Genomic DNA, 23,980 nt, shown 5'->3' on the forward strand with positions numbered 1-23,980 from the left:
AAATTCAAACCTAAAAGGGGCAGTATCCCAAGGAGGAGACTCCAAGTTAACAATCTCCAATCAGCCACAGTGAGAAACAAATTCCAGGCTAATCTTCAAACTAGGCTTGATAACCATTCCACAGATTCTACAGATACCTCTCCTGTAACACTCTGGCACCATATTAAAAACAGCATCCTGCAGTCCGCTGAAGAAACCTTAGGGTTCTCCTTCAAGAAGAATAAGGACTGGTTTGATGAAAACAGTCAAGAGATCCAGGAACTGTTGAGGAAGAAGAGAACCACCTACCAAGCACACCTTGCACTGCCATCCTGTCACATAAGAAAAACAGCTTTTTGCATCACATGCAGCAAGCTCCAACAGAAACTCCGTGACATCCAGAACAAGTGGTGGATCGATCTAGCTGAAAAAAACACAATTATGCACAGACATGGGTGATCACAGGGGGTTCTATGAAGCCCTGAAAACAGCATATGGGCCTACATACCAAGCTCAAAGTCCTCTACTCAGTGCTGATGGTCAAACACTTCTGACAGATAAAACCTCCATTCTGAATCGATGGTCTGAACACTTTCAGACCCTTTTCAGTACCAACCGTGTAGTCCAAGACACAGTCATTCAGTCTGTCACAACAACCAGTAAAGTATGAATTGGATTCTGCCCCCACTTTAGGAGAGACCCTCAAGGCCATACAGCAGGTGAAAATCGGCAAGGCAGCTGGGATTGATGGAATTCCACCTGAAGTCTGGAAACATGGGGGCCTTGCACTCCATGCTAAATTTCACAAGTTCTTACTATGCTGTTGGGATCTAGGCAAACTACCATCAGACCTTCAAGATGCAGTCATCATCACCCTATATAAGAAGAAAGGTACTAAATCAGACTGTTCAAATTACCGTGGTATTATTCTGCTCTCCATTGCTGGCAAAATCCTGGCAAGAATACTCTTGAACAGACTAATACCCGCTATAGCAGAAGGAATTCTACCTGAAAGTCAGTGTGGTTTCAGAGCCAACAGCACTACCACAGACATGGTATTTGTTCTCAGACAACTGCAAGAGAAGTGTCGAGAACAGAACAAAGGTCTCTATGTAACCTTTGTCGACCTCACCAAGGCTTTTGATACTGTGAGCAGGAAAGGTCTATGGCAGATTTTGGAACGCTTAGGTTGTCCCCCTAAGTTCTTCAAAATGATCATCTCACTTCATGAGGATCAACATGGCCAAGTCAGATATGGCAATGCACTTTCTGAGCCCTTTCTAATAACTAATGGTGTGAAACAAGGCTGTGTTCTTGCACCAACCCTATTCACAATCTTTTTCAAGCATGATGCTCCAAAGGGCCACGGCAGACCTTGATGATCAGGACGGTATCTACATTCGATATCATACTGATGGAAGCCTTTCAACCTAAGGTGACTGAAGGCCCACACTAAGACCTTAAATCATCTTGTCCAGGAGCTGCTCTATGCTGATGACGCCGCCCTTGTCGCTTACACAGAAGCAGCTCTGCAGCATTTAACATCCTGCTTTGCAGAGGCTGCTGAGATCTTTGGGCTGGAAGTCAGCTTCAAGAAGACAGAAGTTCTCCATCAACCTGCACCTCAGGAAGTCTTCCATCATTTCCACATCACCATTGGCCAATCAGAGCTCAGATCAGTCCAACAGTTTAATTACCTAGGTAGCCTCATCTCCTCGGATGGTAAGATTGACGGGGAGATAGACAACAGGTTAGCAAAGGCATATAGTGCTTTTGGAAAACTCCATAAAAGAGTTTGGCAAAATAAACACTTGAAGAAAAGTACAAAGATCAGTGTTTACAGAGCCATTGTGCTGTCTACTGTCTTATATGGATCTGAATCATGGGTCATCTACCGCCACCACCTGCGTCTTCTAGAACGCTTCCATCAACGCTGTCTCCGCACAATCCTAAACATCCACTGGTCAGATTATGTGACCAATACATCTGTTCTAGAACGGGCAGCAGTCACAAGTATTGAGGCCATGTTGATGAGAACACAGCTGCGCTGGGCAGGACATGTCTCCAGGATGAAGGACCACTGCCTCCCTAAGATCCTGCTTTATGGTAAACTTGCCACCGGCTGCTGCATGAGAGGAGCCCCAAAGAGAAGATACAAGGACTCCCTGAAACAACATCTCAGCCTTGGCCATATTGATCATCATAACTGGTCTACTCTGGCCTCCAACTGGGAGGTCTGGAGACACACCATCTATAACGCTGCTGATGCCTTTGAGAACGCACGCAGGATCACCCTTGAGGAGAAAAGACAACGCAGAAAGAATCGTGTCTTGCAGAATTTACCACCTAAGGAGTCTTTCTGCTGTGCCTTTTGCAATCGGACATGTCTGTCTCGTATTGGCCTTTTTAGCCACCAATGCGCTTGTGACAAATGTGGGTAGAGACCTTTCCCAAATCCTTGTTTGTGAAGCCCAGCCATGATGAGGGATTTGTATTTAATCCTTTGTTTCCAGCCTTGTCTGAGTTCTTAAGACTTCTAGATAAACCCACAGGATTTAGTATCCAGGTATTATGTATATGGCATCACCAGTTTTGTTATTTTAAAAGCTGGTTTGCTATTGAAAGTAGTGCTTGCACGTTCATTTTCCTAATAACAGGATCTGATGCTCTTCCTGAGTAAGACTTTGACTTCTTCAGGTTTTGTCTGTAAGGAAGTGATCTTTGTTGATTCTAGCAACATAGCTGGCAGCATTGTGTCTCCACAAATCCAAATCCACTGCAATGACTACAAAGTTACTGCTTTATTTAACCATATTTTTTGCTTTTATGTGAAGATTTTGCACATATTCTAACTGATGGACAGTTAGGCATGTCCTTGATGTGTGATAAATACATATCCATATCCATATGTAACTTTAAAATAGTTACCAAAGGAAAGGAATTGGTTGACAAATGCTGATTCATAAAACTTTTTCCTGTCAAAAGCTGGTTCTGTCTCACTGTGTTAAGCCTAATTCTGTGCTTTTCTGCCAGAGTTCAAGGTAGCGTCTTTGTCTTTTTTGCTTCTTGTCTAAGTCCACAATACACTCCAAAATGCAAGTAATTTTTTTCTAGTGCAGTAGCTAAAGCTATGTTATATCTGCACAGTGTTACAATTCTCTTTATGTAGCTTATCTTTTGTAAATAAGCTTCTGGTAGCAGCAAAAAAAATCCAGTTAGCTGTTACATTAAATGAACTGTTGCTCTTAGTAATTTGGTGTTCATGCAGTTCAAGAATACATTGTGTTGGTCCCCCTGTGGCTTCAGATTCCCTCTGCTCCCACCCCCTTTAGGGAACGAAAATTCTTGCCACCTTGAAATTATTGAGACCTTCAGAATATCTGAAGGGTAACAAAGAAGCTGGGGTCTTGAGGAGAAGGAGAGGATGTAGGAAGGACATCATTCAGCCATGATAGATAAATGGGCAGAAAAACCTTGAAGGTACTGGCTAGTGAGAGTGGAATCCTTGTGTCTTGGGGCTGTGGGAAGAGCAGCTGCAAAGATGTGATTTAGCACAGCTCAGAAACCGTCTTGCATCTGCTTCTAGGCAGAAAACGGGGGGGCAGTGTGGGGGTGTGCGTTGCTCTCTGTGTTTACAAGTGATGGCTTGACAATTATGCTTTCTCCTATAGAGTTAATGACATCTGTTGTGGGCATCACTATGATAAATGCAATGTTAATTCAAAAATTTGAATAGAAATCAAGGCCACTGGAAGTCTTTTCAGGGATTCACTCTATTGTGCTGGCCTTTTCACACATGGGTAGTAGTTTTCTTCTTAAAAATTTCATGTTGATTCTCTCTGGGTACATAGGAGCTTATTTTTCTCTATTGCTTATTGTTGCAATCTCATGTCCAAAAATAAAATGCTGCAACAAATACATTACTTTTTTTTTTTTATGTGTTGCTATTAGAGTCATTTTAAAGAAATGTTTAGGGAAAGATTGATTGTGAAATGTATGCCAGTGCTATTTTAAATTGAATCCTTTTGGCTTTTGCTGGATGTTTGTTTGATGTTTTGGCTGGTTTATTTGTTTGTTTGTTTATTTGAAGTTTGGGGTTTTTGTTTGTATTTTGTAGTTTTTGTGGGTTTTTTTAGGGGTCATCTTTATTTCTTCTTCAGATATTGTAGGGGCTGAGGGGTAGAGGTGGCAGGATTGCCTCTCACCAGCTGCTGCCTGTCTGCTCATGCTGGTCTGCAGGAGGTCGGGTACTCAGATGTGAAGAAGTAACAGACCCTTAAATTACAACCTGTTCACAATGTCCAGTTTCTTCTTGTTACAAAGGGTGGTAGCCTTTCCATACCTCAGTCTAACATAACTAAGGGAAAAAAATTCAATTCACTGTGTTTCACCTGCTTGTTTGTTTTGGAGCTAGGAAAAAAAACAAACAACAACTAGAAAAAAATCACAATAAAGCAACTGTGGAAATGCTTTGTGTAACGGCTTTTGTGTAGAGACTTTGTGTAAGGGCTAAATCACTTTGATTGTGATTTTTCTATCTTTCAAACATTTTATGATTAAAAACCCCCCTTTTTTCTGACAATAAAAATATGTTTCAAGCTAATGTGCTGGGTTTTTAAACTTTAATTCTCAAATTGTTTTGAGAATTTTCAAACTAAAAGACTAAATAAAGGTTCTTTATGAGTTGTAAAATCCAGTAACTAAAAATGAAATGAGATTCTGTTTCAGAGTTTACTTTTTGAGAGCCTATGAGAGAAGAAATTCTGAAGTTCATTTCTAACCTGCTGGAAATGCTTGGATTAATATGCCTGAATGTTTTTTAGTGGATTCTCCCCACCCAACCCTCTAATATTTTTTTTGTGTATCATCTTCCAACAGGAAACAGTCCTCAAGATAGCCCTAGGAATTTCTCTCCCAGTGCCTCAGCCCACTTTTCTTTTGCACGAAGGTAAGAGGTTGTTTGTAGTACGCAACACGCATTTTGCATAGAGGAACTGATGCTGGACCCAGATATTAAAAGTTGATTGTAAATACATCAGTCAGGTCTTTTGCTTAGAATAATAAGTGTTAACTCACTTATGTAAAATCTCCTAAACCTCAGTGACAACAAAATTGTACTGAATGAGTGATGCAATGTGATCATACCTTTTTGAATGAAAAGAAAAAAAAAGACTTAATTGTAATGAATCCAGTTCAGGCACTATCTCCTCATACACTGAGATACAGGGAAATTTTAAGCTATATAAAGGGGGGTTTTTACTGGTGTAAGAAGTGCATTGCTTATAAGAGCACTATAGTAGAGGTCCTGAGTTCAGGATCTGATTTTGCTGGCAGCAGCAATACCATTACCATACCTTGAACACCTGTCCTTGAGCTGTTTCACTGTCTGTATCACTGAGATAATTAGCATTGTCATAGGAGTGTTGTGAGGATTAATTAACATTGGTTGAATTTTTAAAGATCTAAAGTGAATTTTAAGTGATCTGTGAAGTAAATTATTATTAAATGAACCATAACCAAAGTTGATAGGATGTCATGGGAAGCTCCCTGCTTGTTTCCAGTGTGGTTCCCTGTCACTTAATGCTTTGTCAGCCTACCTCAAATAATATGTTCAGTAACTCCGTGCCTGTGTGGGTAGGCAGAGTTTATATGTTTACCCAAGATTATATATACAAAAAATTAAATTGGAATGCTTAAGTAGTGTCATGCATGTAACTGTTGAATTTGCAGTGAGACATCACTTGCCTCTAAAGTTTTAGTTACTTTATTTTGGGAGATCAGTAAAGTAGCACACACAAATTTTAAAAAGTAAGTGCAAGGAAATGGTTTAACTTTTTTTTTAAAAAAAAAAAAAGCTCCAAAGGGGTGAAAACTCATGTATTTCTTTCATCTGAATCCAAGTTATCAGTGACAGTAGTAGTGTCAATCTTTTTAATAGCTTGCAATGCTACTTTTTTAATCAACACTTTAAGAAAGTTGAGGGAGTTTTTTTGAATCTACTTTCTCTTGATAGTTTTTCTTTTGTCAGAGATACTGTCTCATCATAGAACTCATTTGTTTGTAAGCATATTTTTAGAAAGATTCATTAAATCCAGAAATAGCTTATAATGGAAAAAGCAGATGTGAAAGATGGAGCATTGCTTAGAAATACAGCAGCCAGGAAGTAGTTTTCCTTTCCCACCCATTATCAACAGAAAGTTTAAAACATTATGTTTTTGCAAACCTTAAAATTCAGCATGGGGAAAAAAATGTTTACCAGTGTTTCATTTGGATTTTAACCTTTTTAGAGCCCTGTAATGAACTCTAAATAAATTCTTTAACTGAAGAAATGGTAACACGAGTAGTTTCTTTGATTTCAAAATATTTCACTATTTCGTTGGGATTCAAGAAACATATTTGGAGCAATTTTCTATAGAAAATGATTTTGTTCTATGTTTATAGTAAAAATGTTTGATGACACTGAAGTTTAAAACAGCTTTAATGTTTTCTTAAGAATTTGTTATTTGTGGTGGTGTTGTTGTTTTTCGTAACCTGTGATAGGATGCATTTTTGTTGTAAAATGGCCTGTGGTTAATGAGAGCAGTTTTCAGTTTTCTGACTTCCTGCCTTTTTTATTGTATTTTATAAATTTAATGAACATACAAAGGAAGGGAAGAACAAACCTGTGTGTGTTCACCACGTTGAAGGAGCAGGGACAAAGTGGTGTAGGTGTGTGGATATTCCTTTTCCATCCACTGCAGCCAGTCAGTGGGGATACCAAAAAGATGAGGAGGTGTGAGAAAGGGAGAGGGAGGAAAAGGAAATGGTTTGGAAGCCTCCTGGGAAGTATCTTCCCAGTGTAGCTGCTTCTCATTAGCTGCTGGCCATGCTACACTGCCACAGCAAAGCATCAGGGAGGTGGTCCTCAGCCATGCTGCCAGCCTCTGCCATGCAGAGCTCAAGGCAGCCTTCCCCAGGACCTTGGCAACAAGCAGCAGGGTCACGTTTCTCTGCCCATATCTGTTCGAGTCATGAGTGCCCAGAAATAGCCTGTGCCTCTGGAAGCCACTGTTTCTGCTGGTACGTACGAGTCTGGCATCCACAAACTCATGGGTAGGTGACAAATTCTGCTTTCTAGAGCTGCGGGAAAATGAGTAATACTGTACTCTAGGGCAGAGACAAGTCAAGTATCAGAGTCCAGCTGAAAATGCTGTGCAGGCTTGCTCCCTTTCTTCCTCATCATCCCTTATGGATGACTCCTGTTCTCTTTCCTTTGTCTCCCAGATAACTTTCTGTGATATCCCATTCCCACTCTTGTGGCCTTTCTGTGTGATGCAGGAACCTTGTTCACTGTGAGTTACTAAGTAAGGAAGTACTTTCTCTCTCCCAGCTGCTGAATAGATATGTTTCACCCATTTTAAAATACTGTCTAAATTCTTGTTTTAACTGTGAACAGCTTTAGCTAAGCCAAATGAAGAGAAAACTACTTTTGAAATCATTTACTGATCTGGAAGTGTCTTATATATCTGGGTGAAGGAAAGAAGGGAGAAGAATTATTGAATTAAAAATGAAATTATGGAAGTGGAGGAAGTTTTTTTTTTCAGAGTTCAGTATTTGATACAATCAGTAGCCCCTCTAGCACATATGTTCTTCATATTTTAGTGCTAATAATACACTGTAGATTCTTTTCTCACACTTCATGTATTCAAAGTCCCAGAGCTTTGATTGTAGTCTGTGGATGGATAAATGGTAGTAAGAAATAATACCTTAGATTGGAAAGAAGCAAGGAGGTTTTTTAGAAAGTTTTTTAAGGAAGGGAAGCTGCATCAAGAGGTTTAAGATTACTGATTTGACATGACTTCAGTTCTTCAAAATTACACTCTTTGTGTAAATCAGACTTGAAAATCATCTTTGTACTAACTGTAAAACAGATCTTTGATTCTCTTTTCCAGTCATACTGTTTGTTAATAAAAACTTATGTTTCATGTTAGTAAAAACTTACATTGAAAATTTATGTATTATTTTGCCTTTTTTTAACATATTTGATACAATTGTACTCCAGTCATGGGCATCGAAATGACAGGTAATTGTTACTTTCTCAAAGATCCAAACGTGGCTCCCATAGTTGTTTATTTGGTTTGCTACTTTGAATGTTCAAGTTCCGTGTTGTCTGTTGTGTGGCTCACCTCAGGCAGTGAAGAACATAAATCGGTTTTGATTATAATTTTTATATGTGTTTTATTTTTTTGTTCTGAGTGAGCATGATTTTTTGCTGCAGAATTTTTTTCCTGATTTACGTATTAACATTTAACAAGTTTAGTTTTACCTAATCATTCTTTACAGCTATTTGACATTAGCCTGCTAGTTTGCTGGTATCCTGTACTGATGCCACTTAAGAGCACCCTACCCTTGTATTTCAAGCAAACTGTGATGGCTATCTGTGGTTCAAAGCGTTATAGTTTGCATTTGTTCATAAGATTTTTAATTTGCTTATTGATTTTCATCTGATGGACCTAAAGAGTTGTAAACTCCTTGTGGTCCATTTCTGTGTGTATTAGTTAGACCCCAACTCTGTGAAGCTGTTCATTCACTTTGTGTTTTTTTCATCTCGATAGAATTTTAATTTGAAAAACACACTAAAAAATAATCTGTAAACCTAAGTCATCCTTGGTAAATGCTTGTTTATTGTGGTCCCTTGTGAAAGTATACTGTTTATAAAAACCCTGTTTGCATCATGATTTTGGAATGCAGTTTTGCACAGTAATACTTCCACAGATGTTTCTGCAGTGTTCATTTGACTAACCTCGTTTCATAACAGGACCGATGGTCGCCGCTGGTCTTTGGCTTCCCTCCCTTCTTCTGGCTATGGTACAAATACACCCAGCTCAACAGTTTCTGTAAGTATCCACTTTGCTGTGCTGGTAGATTTCTCCTACGTGCTTCAGCTTCTCAAATATAGTATGCTTCTCTTAGAAGAAGACAATGTAGGTTTTGTTATGGTTAATAGACTTGGAATTAATATGTGATATGAAACTGCTTTACTTCACTGAAATAGGAGAAAACTTTAGGCAATGTATGCTTTGCTTAGAGGTACTTTCTGGCAGTGAGTAATGTTTAACTGCCCCCTTTCGATCTGCCTTATTTTAACCCTATGGTAGGTATCAAGTCTTAAGTGAGGCTGCCTTGATAAAAAAAACTACTCTGTAACATGATTCATCCATCCTGGGTTAGACTGCTGTCTTAAGATGGGATGAAGTACACATAATGGGATAAGTCTAACTTATTAATTTTTGCCTGTTAGAGCAGCTGTTTCGATGTGATTTTCTGTCAGTCCCACTGCCATACATGTACAATTTGACTTGTGATACATGCCACAGGAGTGCATGATATCCTACTTCAGTACTTAGGAGCTGGGCCGTGGGAGAAGTATCACTCTGTACGTCTTGTTCATCTCTATTCTGGAGAGGAATACAACCTGGACATTGTATTCCATATTACAACCTGGAACTAAGCTGTTTGTTGTCATAGTCACACCTGAAACACTGGGGGGATAGAGTTGTGGAGGAAGCCTCTTCAGAAACAGCAAATAGTTGACATTTTGACAGTTACATACCATCTTCTGCAGTAAAAGGCTTGGACTGCGTAGATCCAACTGTGGCTCTTCAATGTTTTATATATTTAGCCTTGTTTTTTATGTTTTATGAATGATACGTATTACTACTGAACAGGTGATACTGGATCCTTTTTTAGGCTGTTTCTTTTACAATAAAGTAGGCTTTCTTTTCCCATTGTTTGGTCTGTTTCTCTTGTGAAACAGTTGTGTTAAACATTCTGTACAATGATGAAACGTGATCATTTTATGTTATCACAGAATCACAGAATATTCTGAGTTGGAAGGGACCCACCAGGATAATCAGGTCCAACTCCTGGCCACACCCCAGGAGTCACACCATGTGCCTGAGAACATTGTCCAAACACTTCTTGAACTCTGTCAGGCTTGGTGTTGTAACCGCTTCCCTGGGAAGCCTGTTCCAGTGCCCAACCACCCTCTGGGTGAAGAACCTCTTTCTAATATCCAACCTAAACCTCCCCTGACACAACTCCTTGGGATCCCCTCACTGGTCATCACAGAGAAGAAATCAATGCCCATCCCTCTTCTTCCCCTCACGAGAAAGTTGTAGACTGCAATGAGGTCTCCCCTCAGTCTCTGTTATTATATTTTTCTCCACAAAGACTTCTGGGAAGACAATTCTGTCTATCTTAAACCAAACTGAGCCATTTCTTGTATCTCAAGAACTTTTCCTCAGCAGCACTGATTTTTGACATGTGCTTTTCTTTGTGGGTAGTTCTTGGTTTTGCCAAGTAAATTCCTTGGTTTCACATTAATTCCTCAACCACTTTTCCATAGGGCATATTTGTACACCTGTCACGGGGACTAGATCAAATGTGCTGTGTTCTTCACCTAAAATATATTGTAAGGGAGGTTATATCAGATAAAAATAATAGCCATAGAAACATCATTGTTGTTATAAGAAACAGACTTGTACTAGAAATGAAATTAAAAGCTGTGTCACAAACCAAAACACAGTTTTAATTTTCTGTCCATATTCATAGCTTTTCCTTTGTCATCTTCAATTTTAAAATGGTAATTCTAATTCATGTACTTAAGTTTACTAGATACTGTAGTCATCCTGGAATGTGAAGCAATTTTACGTGGTATTTGCATTTTTTACAAAAAAGTATAGCACTGTCATTTATGGACTTAAATATCTTAATTTCTGTAATATACCTTTGTTGACTTATCCCACGATTTTTCTTGACTAAAGATAGTGTATTAAATAGATTAAATAGATAAAATTAAATATTAAGTAGATGTCTTCCATAGCACTGAACAAACATTTTCTGACTTGTGAAAATAATGTTTTTCCAATAAATACATATGAATTTTATTGAAGAAAACAGCAGTAGAGATTCATGCCATATGTGTCTGTGAGGTCGCACCCTTAAGGGGAAAGGAGCACCCAAGACTTGTAGATGCTCTGGGTCAAAAGAAATGAGAAAAGTCTGACAGTTCACAAAAACTCAAAGTTTTATTAGTAAATTACACACTTGGTGTGGAAATTTGTATATTAGTCCCGACCTACTGTACAAGCACATGGCAGTGGGTTTTGGATAAAGAGGTATGGTGAAAAAGAAAGATGGGAAAAAAGAAAGTGAAAGATATCACCAGTCCTGATTTCAGCATCAGTCAAGCTGATGGGATGTCTGGGGTTCTGGGGGTGTCCTTGGGCTTGGGAGGGGGGTACCTTTTTATAGATAAGCTTTCCCCACCCTGAAGACAGGTTTCTTTCTTTCTATGTAAATTATTACCGTGTGCAGTCCATTCTTCCAGACCTTTCTGGAAATGGGTCAGAAGGCTTTGGGGGTCTTGAGTGGTTCTTAGGCTGTAATGTGTTGTGCATAACTGTGTTATCTACAGTATCTCATTGTTAGTTTTTTGTTTTGTTTTGCCCTAGAATCCTCTGATGCTTATGAGCCCTGCAAAAGCACTGGGACAACCTTTGAATTCTAAATCTAATCACTATTTCTTCACTTCTTAGTAGAGATGTTTTTCACTTTCTTCTTTTACCGACTGGATGATATATGTGAATCATGAAATCAAAACTAGAAGTGCACCCATCTAATTGGTTTCATATGCTTTTTCAGAATCTGGAAGAGCTAGCACTGTGCAACCTCCTCCACATTATTACTAATTCTTAGAGGCAATGAGAGATCACTTCATACAACAGCCTTAGGGTACATACAGAACACTCCTGTTTCAATGGTATATAAATAAAATTCACATTCATCTAGACATGTATCAACCAGAGAGCAGAAATAGTTTTTACACATCACAGTAAAGCAGAACTTCGTTCTTTACAAGCAACTGAAAGTCAAAGCAGGGCTGAAGTGTCCGTAGTTACCACAGTTATGCTTAGGTGAGTGTAGCTCACTATTTCTTGTTAGCCTGTTTATCTTTTTTTAATATTGAAAGTGAAGAGATTGATGGAATTACCCAGTTAATGGATAATTGTGGGTTTAGATGTGGTGCAAGTACCACATATACCAGTTCTTACAACAAAGTGGAAATTAAAATATCTTCTGCTAAATTATTCAATTGAAAAAAGGTTGTAGTGTGTCATATTCCAGCAAAGTTGGATCAGATCATGCCAGTTATGAGATGCAGTTGAGATGATTGGGTCTTCTAGAAGAGCAAGTCTATAAAACTGATAAATTGAAAGAATACACAGTTGCATATCTTTGCCAGGAGATTATACTCTTGGAAGCTTATTGGGATGAGGAAGTAGGAAAAGGAGGTAGAAAAAGAGACTTTGGGGTTGCTTTAGCTGGTATTGGCTGCAAAATGCAGTTCTTTGTTGGAAGAACAGTTTGCATTTCCATAATGCACTGTGGTTGTACATATTAAAAATATTTCAAGTCTTGTGTGATTTTTGGAGCAGACATTCTAGAATGCCAGGACAGCTCATTTTCTAAAGAATTTTGCTGTGAGAATTTGGATCTGTACTGTGATCAGAATTCAGATCACCAAGAAAATGCACTTTATGCCTTTGATGGTCCTGATACAACTGAGAGTGTTTAGCATTAGGAAGATTCTCACTTCAATCCTGTTGGATCTAAACTCTGTGATACCATTTTTGAGAGAAGGTGTGATATGAGTTATTTTCCTACTGATCTTCCCAGAATCCCTTGAAACCGAAGAGTTAGAGAATGATTTTATAGAAGTAGCCATCTGTGATGTTTTTTATTGGGAAATTTCCCTGTGCTAGAGTATTTTTGATCTTACAGAGCGTGGCTGTAGGAATTATGCTGTGAGGTTAACTGTAACAAGCTGCTATAGTGTGAGATAAGAAAAAACTTACCTATGCTGTGTACTGAATGATGCATGGTAATGTGTGAAGGCAGAATTCCATGCATGAGTTACTGTAACTTGACAAGTTACTCCCTGTCATCCGAACTGTGGTAAATTCTTGATGTGCATGCTTTTTAGCCCGCGGCAAAGTGAAGTAGCACAATCTTGCTAAATTCAGCTTGTTCTGATGCGGTGAAACATTCCCATGTCCTGCTTAACCTTTTCCACCAGTGGATTTTCTTCTTTTTTTTGCTTTTAAGGGATGATTTGATGAGATCTAGTGTGATAAGACCACTTTCTTGAGCTTCTAAGAATTAGGATATATTCAGCCTTTACCGTGCAAGTGGCCAGGAGATTAAAAAGACCTCATAGTCTCTGTGCTTACCAGCCTGGATATTACCTACTAACCGTAGCAGTGTAGGGCAGTATTTGTACAGTATGAAAGTTATTGATTTCCCTCACTAGAAATGATGCAGCAAAGAAACTCTTGCTGTGTTTGGTTGCAATAAAAGAGTACCTAGGCAGGGGCCTTGGTGTTCAGTATGAGAAATCAGATAAGCAGTAATCTGCACATGAAAATTGATACACAGAAGAAGTTAATTTTCTTGAAAAATCAGCTGGAGACTGAAGAGCTCCAGAAAGATGTCCAAGTTTTTAATCTTCTTCCCTACTGCAGGTAAAATAAAAGGAATGTCTGCATGGTACAAGACAGCTTTGTGCAGTCATACAAGAATATTTGAGAATCAGTCATCTTTGAAACTAGTTTTGATACCAGAAACAATAGAGCATTTCTCTTGTCTATGTTTGTCAGTCCACATTAACAAAGCTGCTTGTAATGTCTTGAACTATGTTCGTGCTCTTTACAAGAGTATCAGATCCAGGCTCATAGAAGAAATTTCAAAGTTCTACCCTCCAAACATCTAGCATGGCTCAGGGAGCTAGCCACAGTGCATAAAAGACAGTAAAATATAATAGCATGATGATGTGCACTGCTTATGCAAAGCAGCTGTATACATGAAATCTTGCAAGGGTAGTTATTGTGGTACCACTTCCAATTTCATACCTCTCTGTATCCTCCAGTTTTTTACTGAGTGGATGGCTTTCACTTTTTGTCAGCCATATATCCTGTCTTGATAAATATATTAAGTTCTCTCATTTTTCAATGTACAGGTTTTTAGAAAAGATTAGCATATGAGTTTTTTCAGCAAGAATTTGTATTATATTTAATTTTATTTTTAAAAGCATTAGTAATGCCTTAAATATGGTTAATGACATACCTTTATTGTGAAGATTTACAATTGGCATTGTGACAGTAAGTTGTACTCTACAGTTATCATACTTACACTATTCCAATAACTAAATTTCAGCAGACTCCATTTTAACTGTTCTTATCTTTTGTTGGTTGTTACTGACATCAGATGTCACCTTTGCCTTAGGAAATTTAAACTTTTGAAGTGCAATGTCTCTTTCTTCTGGGACTAGAGTTTTGGGTTTTTTTAATACTTTATATTTAGTTTGTGAGTTTGAGGCTAATTACTTATTTTCTTCTTTAAATTAGTAGTCAGGCATGAGAAACAGTAACTATAGTTTTTAGATAATATGACTTTATTTATAAGCACCAAATGTGGTCTTCAAAATGTTCTTTTTCCACTCTAATAGAAGCTTGTGTTCTGTTCTACTCTTGTAGTCATCCTGCTCATCCCAAGAGAAACTACATCAGTTACCATACCAACCGACACCTGATGAACTACATTTTTTGTCTAAACATTTCTGTACCACTGAGAGCATTGCCAGTGATAACAGGTGCAGGACCACTGCAATGCGCCCTCGGTCCCGAAGTCTCAGGTGAGTTTGTGTATCTGCAAATAGGAGTTGGATCTAAATCCACAAATTATGGAGCATCATACGTTGGAGGTGTTTGCATACAGAAGTTTGTAACTGAGGCTGAATTCAGATTAGTCCTTTTAAATACTTACTTTAGTTTTGATCATGACTTACTTCAGTGGTAAATATTGTTAAAGCAGGTCTTAATGTGAGGGCAACTAACCTGCAGACACTGTCTTGATGACCTAGTCATTAATCATCTGATTGTAGCATTCCCTTTCTGAATTTATGCTGTCCTCAGTGGATTTGTCTGTGAACATCTGTAACAGATTGTCCATATTAGTAAAAGGACTCACCATTGTGATTATCTTGAGACAAAGTTTAGTGTTAATTTTAGACCTTTTAGAAAGCCAGAGCCAGTTATAGAATCACAGACTGATTTAAGTTGGAAGCAACATTAAAGATCATCTTGTTCCAACCCCCCTGCCATGTGCAGGGACACCTTTACTAGACCAGGTCTCTCAAAGCCCCATCCAGTCTGGCCCTGAACACTCCCAGAGATGGGGCATCCACAACTTCTCTGGGTTACAGTATTTCACCACCCTCACAGTAAAGAATTTCTTCCTAATATTTAATCTAAGCCTGCCCTCAGTTTGCAGCTATTACCCTTTGTCCTCTCACTACATGACCTTGTAAAAATCCTCTCCTGCTTTCTTGTAGGTCCCCTTGTACCCCCTAGAGTACCTTGTAGGTACTAGAAGGCTGCTGTAAGGTTTCCCCAAAGTCTTCTGTTCTACAGGATGAACAACCCCAACTCTCCTAGCCTGTCATCATAGGATAGGTGTTCCATCCCTGTGATCATCTCTGTGGCCCTGCTCTGGACTTGCTCCAGCAGGTCTGTCTTTTTCCTGTGCTGAGGACCTCAGAGCTGGACACAAAACTCCAGGTGGGGTCTCAGGAGAGCAGAATAAAGGGGGAGAATCACCTCCCTTGACATTCTGGCCCCACTGCTTCATGCAGTTGGCTTTCTGGGGTGCGAGTGCACATTGCCAGGTTATTTGTAACTTCTTGCCCACCAACACCCCTAAGACCTTCTCTTCATGGCTACTCTCAGTCCATTCTGTGCCCAGCCTGTATCCATGTTTGTGATTGTCCCAATCCAGGTGCAGCACCTTGCACTTGGCTTTGTTGAACTTCATGAGGTTTACATGGGCCCAGTGCTCAAGCCTATCAAGGTCCCTCTGGATGGTATCCCTTTCCTAACCCAATTCCTGGCTGCTCAGGCATTCTCCCTGTATTACTCCCAGGCTACCAATCCTTGCTTCCACCCTTTGTAGGTTTCCTTTTTGTGTTAGAATTTGTCTGGGAGTTCTGTGTTCATTCAGACAGACCTCCTGGCATTTCTGCCTGACTTCCTCTTTATTGGGATGCATCACTCCTAACCTCAGAGGAGGTGGCCGTTGAATATCATCCAGCTCTCTTGGGCTACTCCTCCCTCCAAGTCTTTATTCCATGGTACTGTAACAACTAAAGCCTTGAAGAGGCCGAAGCCTCTGGTCTTCTCCTGAAGAGCTTTCTGTGTACCCTCCTTGCTACCCTAAGGATTGCAAACTGCACCATTTCATGGTCACGGCAGCCCAGGCTGCGCTTGAGCTTCACATTCCCCACCAGCCCCGCTTTGTTGGTGAAAATGAGCTCCACCATAGCACCTATCCTCATTGACCTCTACATCACTTGGAGAAGTTAACAGCAACACCTTCCAGGAACCTCCTGGATGGCTTCTGCCCTGCTGTGTTGTCATGAGCTCTCGCTCAGCTCCTCATTTGTCCATAGGCAGAGCTCCAAGCACTCCAACTAGTTACTGACTTAGAGAGTGACATCCACTCCTCATCTCCCATGCTTGTCCTTCCTAAAGAACTTATATCCTTCCATTCCAACAGGCCAGTTATAGGAGCCATTTCACCACATCTCTGTGATGTCAGTAAGACCATAGCCGTACAGGCATGTGTGCATTTCTAATGCCTCTTCTTTATTCCCCACGCTCTGTGTGTTTGCATAGAGGTACTTAAGTTGAGCCTTGATGAACGTACTGCTGACTTAATGCTTGAAGTGGCTGGATTTCCTTGTGCTGCTGTTCAAGTGCTCTCCTGCTAACCTGTGATCTCCCTGTAGGCTGTGGGCGTCTCTTGCTGGCCCTGGTATCAAACTAGTAGAAGTGGGATGGATTGAGGTTCCTCTTTCCCAAAAATTTTAATTCTTCTGCTAATGCAAGAAACCCCTATGAATGTGTTATGATAAAATCACTCCTAGAGGATTGCCCCCTGTGTTGAGTCTTCTTTCTGCTCCACATCTTTTAGGTCAGACTGCATGGACCAGTGTCACCAACACAGGAAATTTAGATTGAGATTTTTTTAAAGGGCTTTGTAGTGGACAGTGAGGCTCATGTTAGCAAAAAGTAGTTTTGTAGTTTAGCCAAATTGATGGGTATCTTTTATGGATTCTTTTAGTCAAAGTCTTGTGCTTTGATCCAGGCACAATGCCCTGGCTTTGATGGACTCATGCATATGTATGACATTATTTGTAGGAAGTTACTGCCTTTATCTGCTAGTCAGACTGAAAATAGATTGTTTTGATTTTATTTTTTTAAACTATCTGTTTAAAAAAACAAATGAAACGCAAACAAACCCATTGCTGACTTTGTCTCTTGTAGCTGCTAGAATTCTTGGTAAGATCATGCTATTTTGATTGTATCTAAGCAGGTATAACCATAACTAACAGTTAAATACATCTCTGCTGCCCTTCTGAGAAAAAGATGATGTTCAGAGGTGTTGCAAAACTGATTCTGTCTTGAAATGTATGTACAAACTAAAAATAACATAGTTAGCAGTTAGATGTTAAGTATATTAAATAATTGTGAGGATTTCGACAGAAATAGGAGAAAGGAACCAAATGTACACTGATGAGAGAATGGACCTTTCCAGTAAAGCTTGTGCTTTCTGTTGCAAATAAATCATATAAAAATATAATAACTGTACTAAAGTTCATGCTGAGACAAGTGTAAAGGGATAATTTGCTTTACTTGCAGCCCTGGACGTTCTCCTGCTTGCTGTGACAATGAAATAATTATGATGAACCATGTCTACAAAGAAAGGTTCCCAAAGGTAATGTGTGCGTGTAAAAAAGGAAGAAATTTCTTTGTATTTCTTCCTATAAATACGAAGAGAGATTTGTCAGGATTTTCAGAGCAATTGAGCAACAATCTGAAGTGTGAACAACTCACTCGTCTCAGAGTTTCAGATATGAATGAAGTTGTATGGGATTACTTTTTAATAATAAGAATATCTTTGAGGTTTTTTTTTTAAACATCGGCAGTTCTGTGAGAACCAGACAGTTGGTTCTGTAAAACCTGCAGACATCTAGGAACCTGCAGACACATTTGGCAGGACCTGTGAGCCTGTGGTGCTTTTAATTAGTCAGTTGTTCATTCAAACTGCCCAGTATAATATTTTTGTGGAACAACCTTTATGAAAGCAAGGAGGATATTCTCGTCTGTAATATCTGCAGTTTTAACAGAACAAAGGAGACTGCACGAGTTTTTCCTCTCTTCCTCCCTCCTTCCCTCCCTCCCTCCCTCTCTCTTCACAGTTATGGGTGCTCCTCTGGTTCTCTTTAGTGATCATCACAAGATTAGTTGGTTTTTTGGCATCAGTCATTTCATGCATTCCAGCTAGGTAAATTCTTAGGCAGTACAGAAATGTTCTAGAATCAGAAATAAGCTTTTAGGCTGTTAGTTTCTTGTAAAGCTGATTTAATGTATTGCATAACTACTTGTCTATAGGCCACAGCTCAGATGGAAGAGAAGCTTCAGGACATTATAACAAATTATTCTCCGGAGAACATCCTTCCCCTGGCAGATGGAGTTCTCAGTTTTACCCACCATCAGATCACAGAACTGGCTCGAGATTGTTTGGATAAATCTCACCAGGGCCTCATCACATCACGATACTTCATTGAATTACAGCAGAAATTAGACAAATTGCTACAGGAGGTATGAGCCATGAGACTGTTATATTTGCTTGAAAAATGGGTTAAATCTGTTTGCCTTAGAGTTGTCTTGAATGGTGTCATGAATCATGACTGTTCACTCAAGTGGTTGTCAAAGTTGTATTCATATCTCTTTTAGTCTACATAATAACCACTACAGAAATGATAAGCTGAAATAGATGGGTTGTAAAGATTTCAGAAACAACAGCACTGCAAGTTATAAATTGCTTACAGAGGTGTGTGCATAAGCCCCAAAGGAGAATGCTTGCTATTCCGTTTACTGTAAATAAATGAGGAAACATACACACTGTGCTTTTTATCAACCCTACTGATTGCCTGCTGTGTTGAGAAAGCAGTCAGCAACCCCTAGCTTTTCATTAGCAAGAAGTTAATTAATTATTTTTTATTTCTAACATTCCTTTCGTAATTGAACTGTTTGTTAACAGAAATAATGTGATTTCTTAAAGTGTTGAAACTTTCATAGAATGACCAGCTAAATGAATTAAGAAGAACTTGAAATGTAACAAATGCACTTTGACATAAGTCGCTACAGTTTATTAATGTATCATTTTTAAAACAGTGAGTGAGGCATGTAGTATACTCATTTGTTTGTGTGGGACCTGATAGTACATTATAAACCAAAGTTAATCTGATAGACCAGCAGATTTGATATTAACTTGAAATTTTCCAACTGATATGTTAAGATGCGGTGCCCATCTTCATTTATGTTTTCTGTTTTCTTTAGAATGCAAAAGCAGTTGCTAAAAGTTTTGGTTTGGTTTTGGTTTTTTTCCTGTGCTGCTTTTTTGTTAACTTCTACTGAGTAAATAGGATTTCTGCAACTGGTGTATTTTAAATTTTTTCTCTTCATACAGCAATGCAAAACTTAAGACACCAGTGATTTATTTCTGGATTATTGAAACCCTGTTTTTTTAAACATTAAAAGTACATAGAGGTTGCTTGCTAGTCAAGAGGAGGGTTTGAACCAGTGACCTTCTTGTGAAACGATCATACTTTTATGATGCCAAATTGTAGGCATAATTGGCCAGTTGATAATGTCAAAATACAAGGAAGCATGTCTAAGCTAAGATTCACTGAACCACTGTTATAATTGTTAACAGTATAGCCTTTAAAATGGCTACATGTTTAGTGAAGTTTAGTGTATATGTTCACTCATTAACACCTCCCCCAAAACCTGTTAAAAAAAAGCTCCAACAAATTATTCTTCAATCTGCATATAAAGCAGTGCATTATTAAAAAAAATTACCAAAACGCTCATTTTGTCATGTTCTGTGATGCTAATTCTGTATTATGAAAAAGTTTCCTGTTCTGCAAAGACATTATACCTTAAAATATTCAGACCTTTGAGTCCACTGCATACTTGTTAATGGCATAATATGACAGTACAAAAACTTTTTCTTTGCACGACTTGGCTCTGGGCAATTAGTTGTGCTATGGATTCATGCTATTTATTTGTTGTTAGTTCTCAGCTGCAATGATCAGTAGAAAGTTGCATTTTCTGCAGCTACTTGGCACTAAGCATAACCAGGGGAAGACTCCCTGGTTGAGGTTTGAGCAGCTTAGTTCAGCCAGCATTTTTATAATTCTAAGGGCAAGGTCAAGTGGACCTGAATGTTTTCCTGCTCCATCCGTCTTAAATGTAATATGTATTGAAAGTTTTGTTCACTTATGCACTTAACTGTTCACAAAACTCTACAGACGTGCTTTACATTTTGCTAGTGGTTAAAATAGGCAAGTCTTTTGTTTACAAAAGAGTTTTATTGGACTTAGGTGATAATGTTCTGAGTTATGCTTCTATCCAGTCAAGATTCTTTTGAAATCTATTGCAGAGTGCTAGATAGCATTTGTACCTTTTTCTTTTTTCCTTTTTTAAACTCTACAAATTAATTCATCTCAGATATTTGATGTTTTTTAAAATTGTGGTACTTATGTTAAGAGCAGTATTTATAGCTTCCTGTTTTTAAATAAAAAATATAATGTGTTATATGAAAAGTACTTATTTGTCCATATTAATTATTTTTTAAGTGTCAGTTTCTTAGTTCTCTTTGTGGTTTTGAATAAGCAAGAGATGATGAGAAATTTAAGTCTGCGGCTTCTACTGTTCAGAATAAAGAAGTGCTTTGATATTTGAGGCAAGGGCTATTAATATGTTTATACTGTTTCCTTGCATTCACTGGCATTCTTAAATTACATAATTTGTTCTTAGAGCAAAGTGTTTAAAGAAATTTGAAATTCAGCTCAGACCATTGTGCAGATATTATCAAGCCTTCTAGAAGTATTTTTTCTGACTGTATTCTTTTGTAGCATTTCCCCCCATTTGTGGTAATCTTTGTAGAACTCAGTTTTTCATTGTCTTCCTGTCTACATGTACCTCTATATGGAGCCTCTCTGCAAGTGTAGTTTTTATGTGTTCACATATATGTCATTGTCATTTCACTATGACAATTGACTATGGGAAATCAGTAACAATTTGGCATGAATGTTGCTTGTATCTTTTAATATTATTTAGGTTAGTTTTCATTTAATCCTAAAATTATTAACAAATTGAGGCACAACCTACATGTAGGGATCTGTGTTGTATTGAATTTTGTCTCTTTTGCAAAACTGGTAATAATACCATGTAAGCTTAAGAAACAGGCAAAAAAACCTGCAGGTATATGTCCATTATAGGTACTTTTATTTTGTTGTTACAGTGTTAGAATTGTAGAAATGGGGTTACTTTATTTTAAAGTTAGTGTTGCTCAGATCCTTGTTATCTCTGCTGGCATCTTGAAATTGAGGTGCTGTTTGTATCAAGTACATGCTTCAAACCCTCAGAGGTGTCCCAAATATCATACATACTTTCCTGCAGGGCACTGAATGTGATTTTGTTTAATATCACTTTATTTTTATCTTTTAGGCCCAAGAGCGATCAGAGAGTGGAGAAATGGCATTTATTAAACAGCTTGTTCGAAAAATCCTGATAGTTATTGCTCGTCCTGCTCGCTTACTGGAATGCTTGGTAAGGTCATGCTTATTATGAGTAGTGCTTTTCACTTGGTAGTGTAGGAAATTTCTGGTTTAGTATTCAAGGCCCTTTAAAAACGTTTCTCGGAACATATCGAACAGTGAGGTAGGACTTCATTGTTGGTAGGATCCCTTTCACTTTTATTTCAGGGCTTTCCTGCAGTTTTGTTTGCTTCCTTGCTATTGCAGGTACTATGGTATAGAACCCTTTTCATCAGCTAAGGAAGCTGCTGTTCAGAACCAGTTGGGTTTTTCTGTTGGTTTGTTAGAATTCGTTATTTCTTGGGAAGACTGTTCCTGAATTGTAATTGGTGTTCTTCCCATTGTTCTTCCCAGTTTCATAATTTTGTTTCACTTAGCAGCTGCCAGAGCTGTAAGCAGCTTGAAGTCAGCTCTGCTGTACTTGATCTGGGGAAAATAACAGCAGAGGGATTAGGCTGCCTGCATATATGGGTAGTTGACATTATACTGGGGACCAGAAAGAGCAGAAGACTTTACTTACTTATGCGTGAGCATAGCACCAGTGTTGTCAGACTGCATTAATTTGTGTGAGCTGTGTGGGTGTGTCTCTGCTTTTCTTGTCCATGCTGCAGGAGCTGGGATGGTTCAGGTGCGGGAAGTTGCTCCCGCGCACAGAGCCAGTGTGCTTCAGTTGTTCAGTGGAACTAATAAACGCTCACAGAACACAATGTATTCAGGAGGATGGTGCAGACACCCAAATACCATGTAATAGCCAGCCTGAGTCCAACAGGCCTGGCAGGCAGCCCAAGCTGACTTTGAGCCTCTCTGCCTGCCAATACCAAGATCACAGTGTTGATGCTGTGTACAGCTGTTTGAGGCAGGCAAGGCTTATGTGGGAGCCACTAACTTGCTGCTAGACTCAAGTTATGCCTGAAATTGTCATAACTGCATTTTTATGGCACTGGATCTGAGCTAGTAAGTCTTTCCAACCTGATTTTGGCTCTGTACTGTGTCCCTTCATCTATGGCACAGTTAATCCACAACCTGGCTCGTTCAGCTATGGGCATTTTGAGAGCTGTCTGTTTTGTTTTGGAAACGTCATGTTTCAGTATTCCCAGTTGCATTTTGTTCATGATTTGCAGTTCAGGAGCAGTCTAAAATAAGATATGTGCTCTGAATCAGCATGAAAGAGAAGTTTAAAAACAAAACAAAAAGGCAGGTTTTAGAGAAGAGAACACCGTAGCATGTCCTGCCTCTGCCACCATATCCAAACTTGTTTTACTCCTTCTTCCTGAGCCCTGAAAAGCTTATTCCATGTCTAGTGTGATGTTCCCTGCTCTAGTCACAGGGTTCATGTAGCCTTTATCCACATAACCCAATTTCTCATATGATGGTTTTTTCCCTACTTTTTCCCCTCTGGTCTGCATCCTTCTCTATTATCACACATCCAGAAATGCCCTTAAACACATCCAGAAGGCTGACAGACCAACACTTGTTAATGATGCTTAATATCCTTCTCTTCCAAAGTGGGCTTTCTCCCACTAACCCCTTCCGTCAGCGTCATCATTCTTCATTAGCTTTCTAATTGAAGTGCTGGAGTATGCCCAGAGAAGGGCAATAAGGCTTGTGGAGGGTCTAGAAAATGTCTCATGAGGAACAGCTGAGGGAGCTGGGATTGTTTAATTCAAGAAGAGGAGGCTCAGTGGGGACCTCAGCACTCTCTACAACCACCTGTAAGGAGGTTGTGGTGAGGTAGGGGGCAGCTCTCTGCCTGCAGTGGGAGTACAAGAGGAAATGGCCTTAAGCTTGAGACCAGGGAGATTCAGATTAGATATTAGAAAAAAAATTTTCACCATTAGGGTGGTGAGGCATTGGAATAAGTTGCCCAGGGAGGTGTTGGAGTCACCGTCCCTGGAGGTGTTCAAGGGGCATCTGTATCTGGCACTGGGTGATGGTTTAGTGGCTTAGGGGTTAAAGTGATGTTGGGAGGATGGTTGGACTGGATAATCTTGTAGGTCTCTTCCAGCCTTGATGATTCTGTGGTTCTCTCTTGGTGGCCTATTTGCCCATTGGTTCATTCTCCCTAAGTGCTGAGTTTTATAGGGATCTAGTCCAAATCTCCATTCACTTAGTTCCCGGTTTCTGTGACTGGGATTTTATCCTAGGCTACTTGCTCTGCCTTATCCTTCAAGTAGAGTGCATATGCAGTATGCAAGTTGTGCATAGTGTCCCTCCTTTTGCTGGGTCTTCTGAAGT

General features: G+C 39.1%; 1 protein-coding gene across 1 annotated transcript in view; it reads left to right on the top strand.

Moving 5' to 3' along the window:
- Positions 1-23,980, top strand: part of MAST4 (microtubule associated serine/threonine kinase family member 4) — a 296,129-nt gene that overhangs the window by 230,348 nt on the left and 41,801 nt on the right. Inside the window, exons 7-13 of the mRNA XM_017808069.1 lie at positions 4,858-4,927; positions 8,021-8,041; positions 8,777-8,855; positions 14,556-14,713; positions 17,778-17,853; positions 18,531-18,740; positions 21,657-21,758. Of these exons, the coding sequence (XP_017663558.1) occupies positions 4,858-4,927; positions 8,021-8,041; positions 8,777-8,855; positions 14,556-14,713; positions 17,778-17,853; positions 18,531-18,740; positions 21,657-21,758 (716 nt within the window). The remainder of the gene's footprint in view (positions 1-4,857; positions 4,928-8,020; positions 8,042-8,776; positions 8,856-14,555; positions 14,714-17,777; positions 17,854-18,530; positions 18,741-21,656; positions 21,759-23,980) is intronic.

This window comes from Lepidothrix coronata, unplaced genomic scaffold (assembly GCF_001604755.1).
Source record: "Lepidothrix coronata isolate B3197 unplaced genomic scaffold, Lepidothrix_coronata-1.0 Scaffold22, whole genome shotgun sequence".
NCBI classification, from domain to species: domain Eukaryota; kingdom Metazoa; phylum Chordata; class Aves; order Passeriformes; family Pipridae; genus Lepidothrix; species Lepidothrix coronata.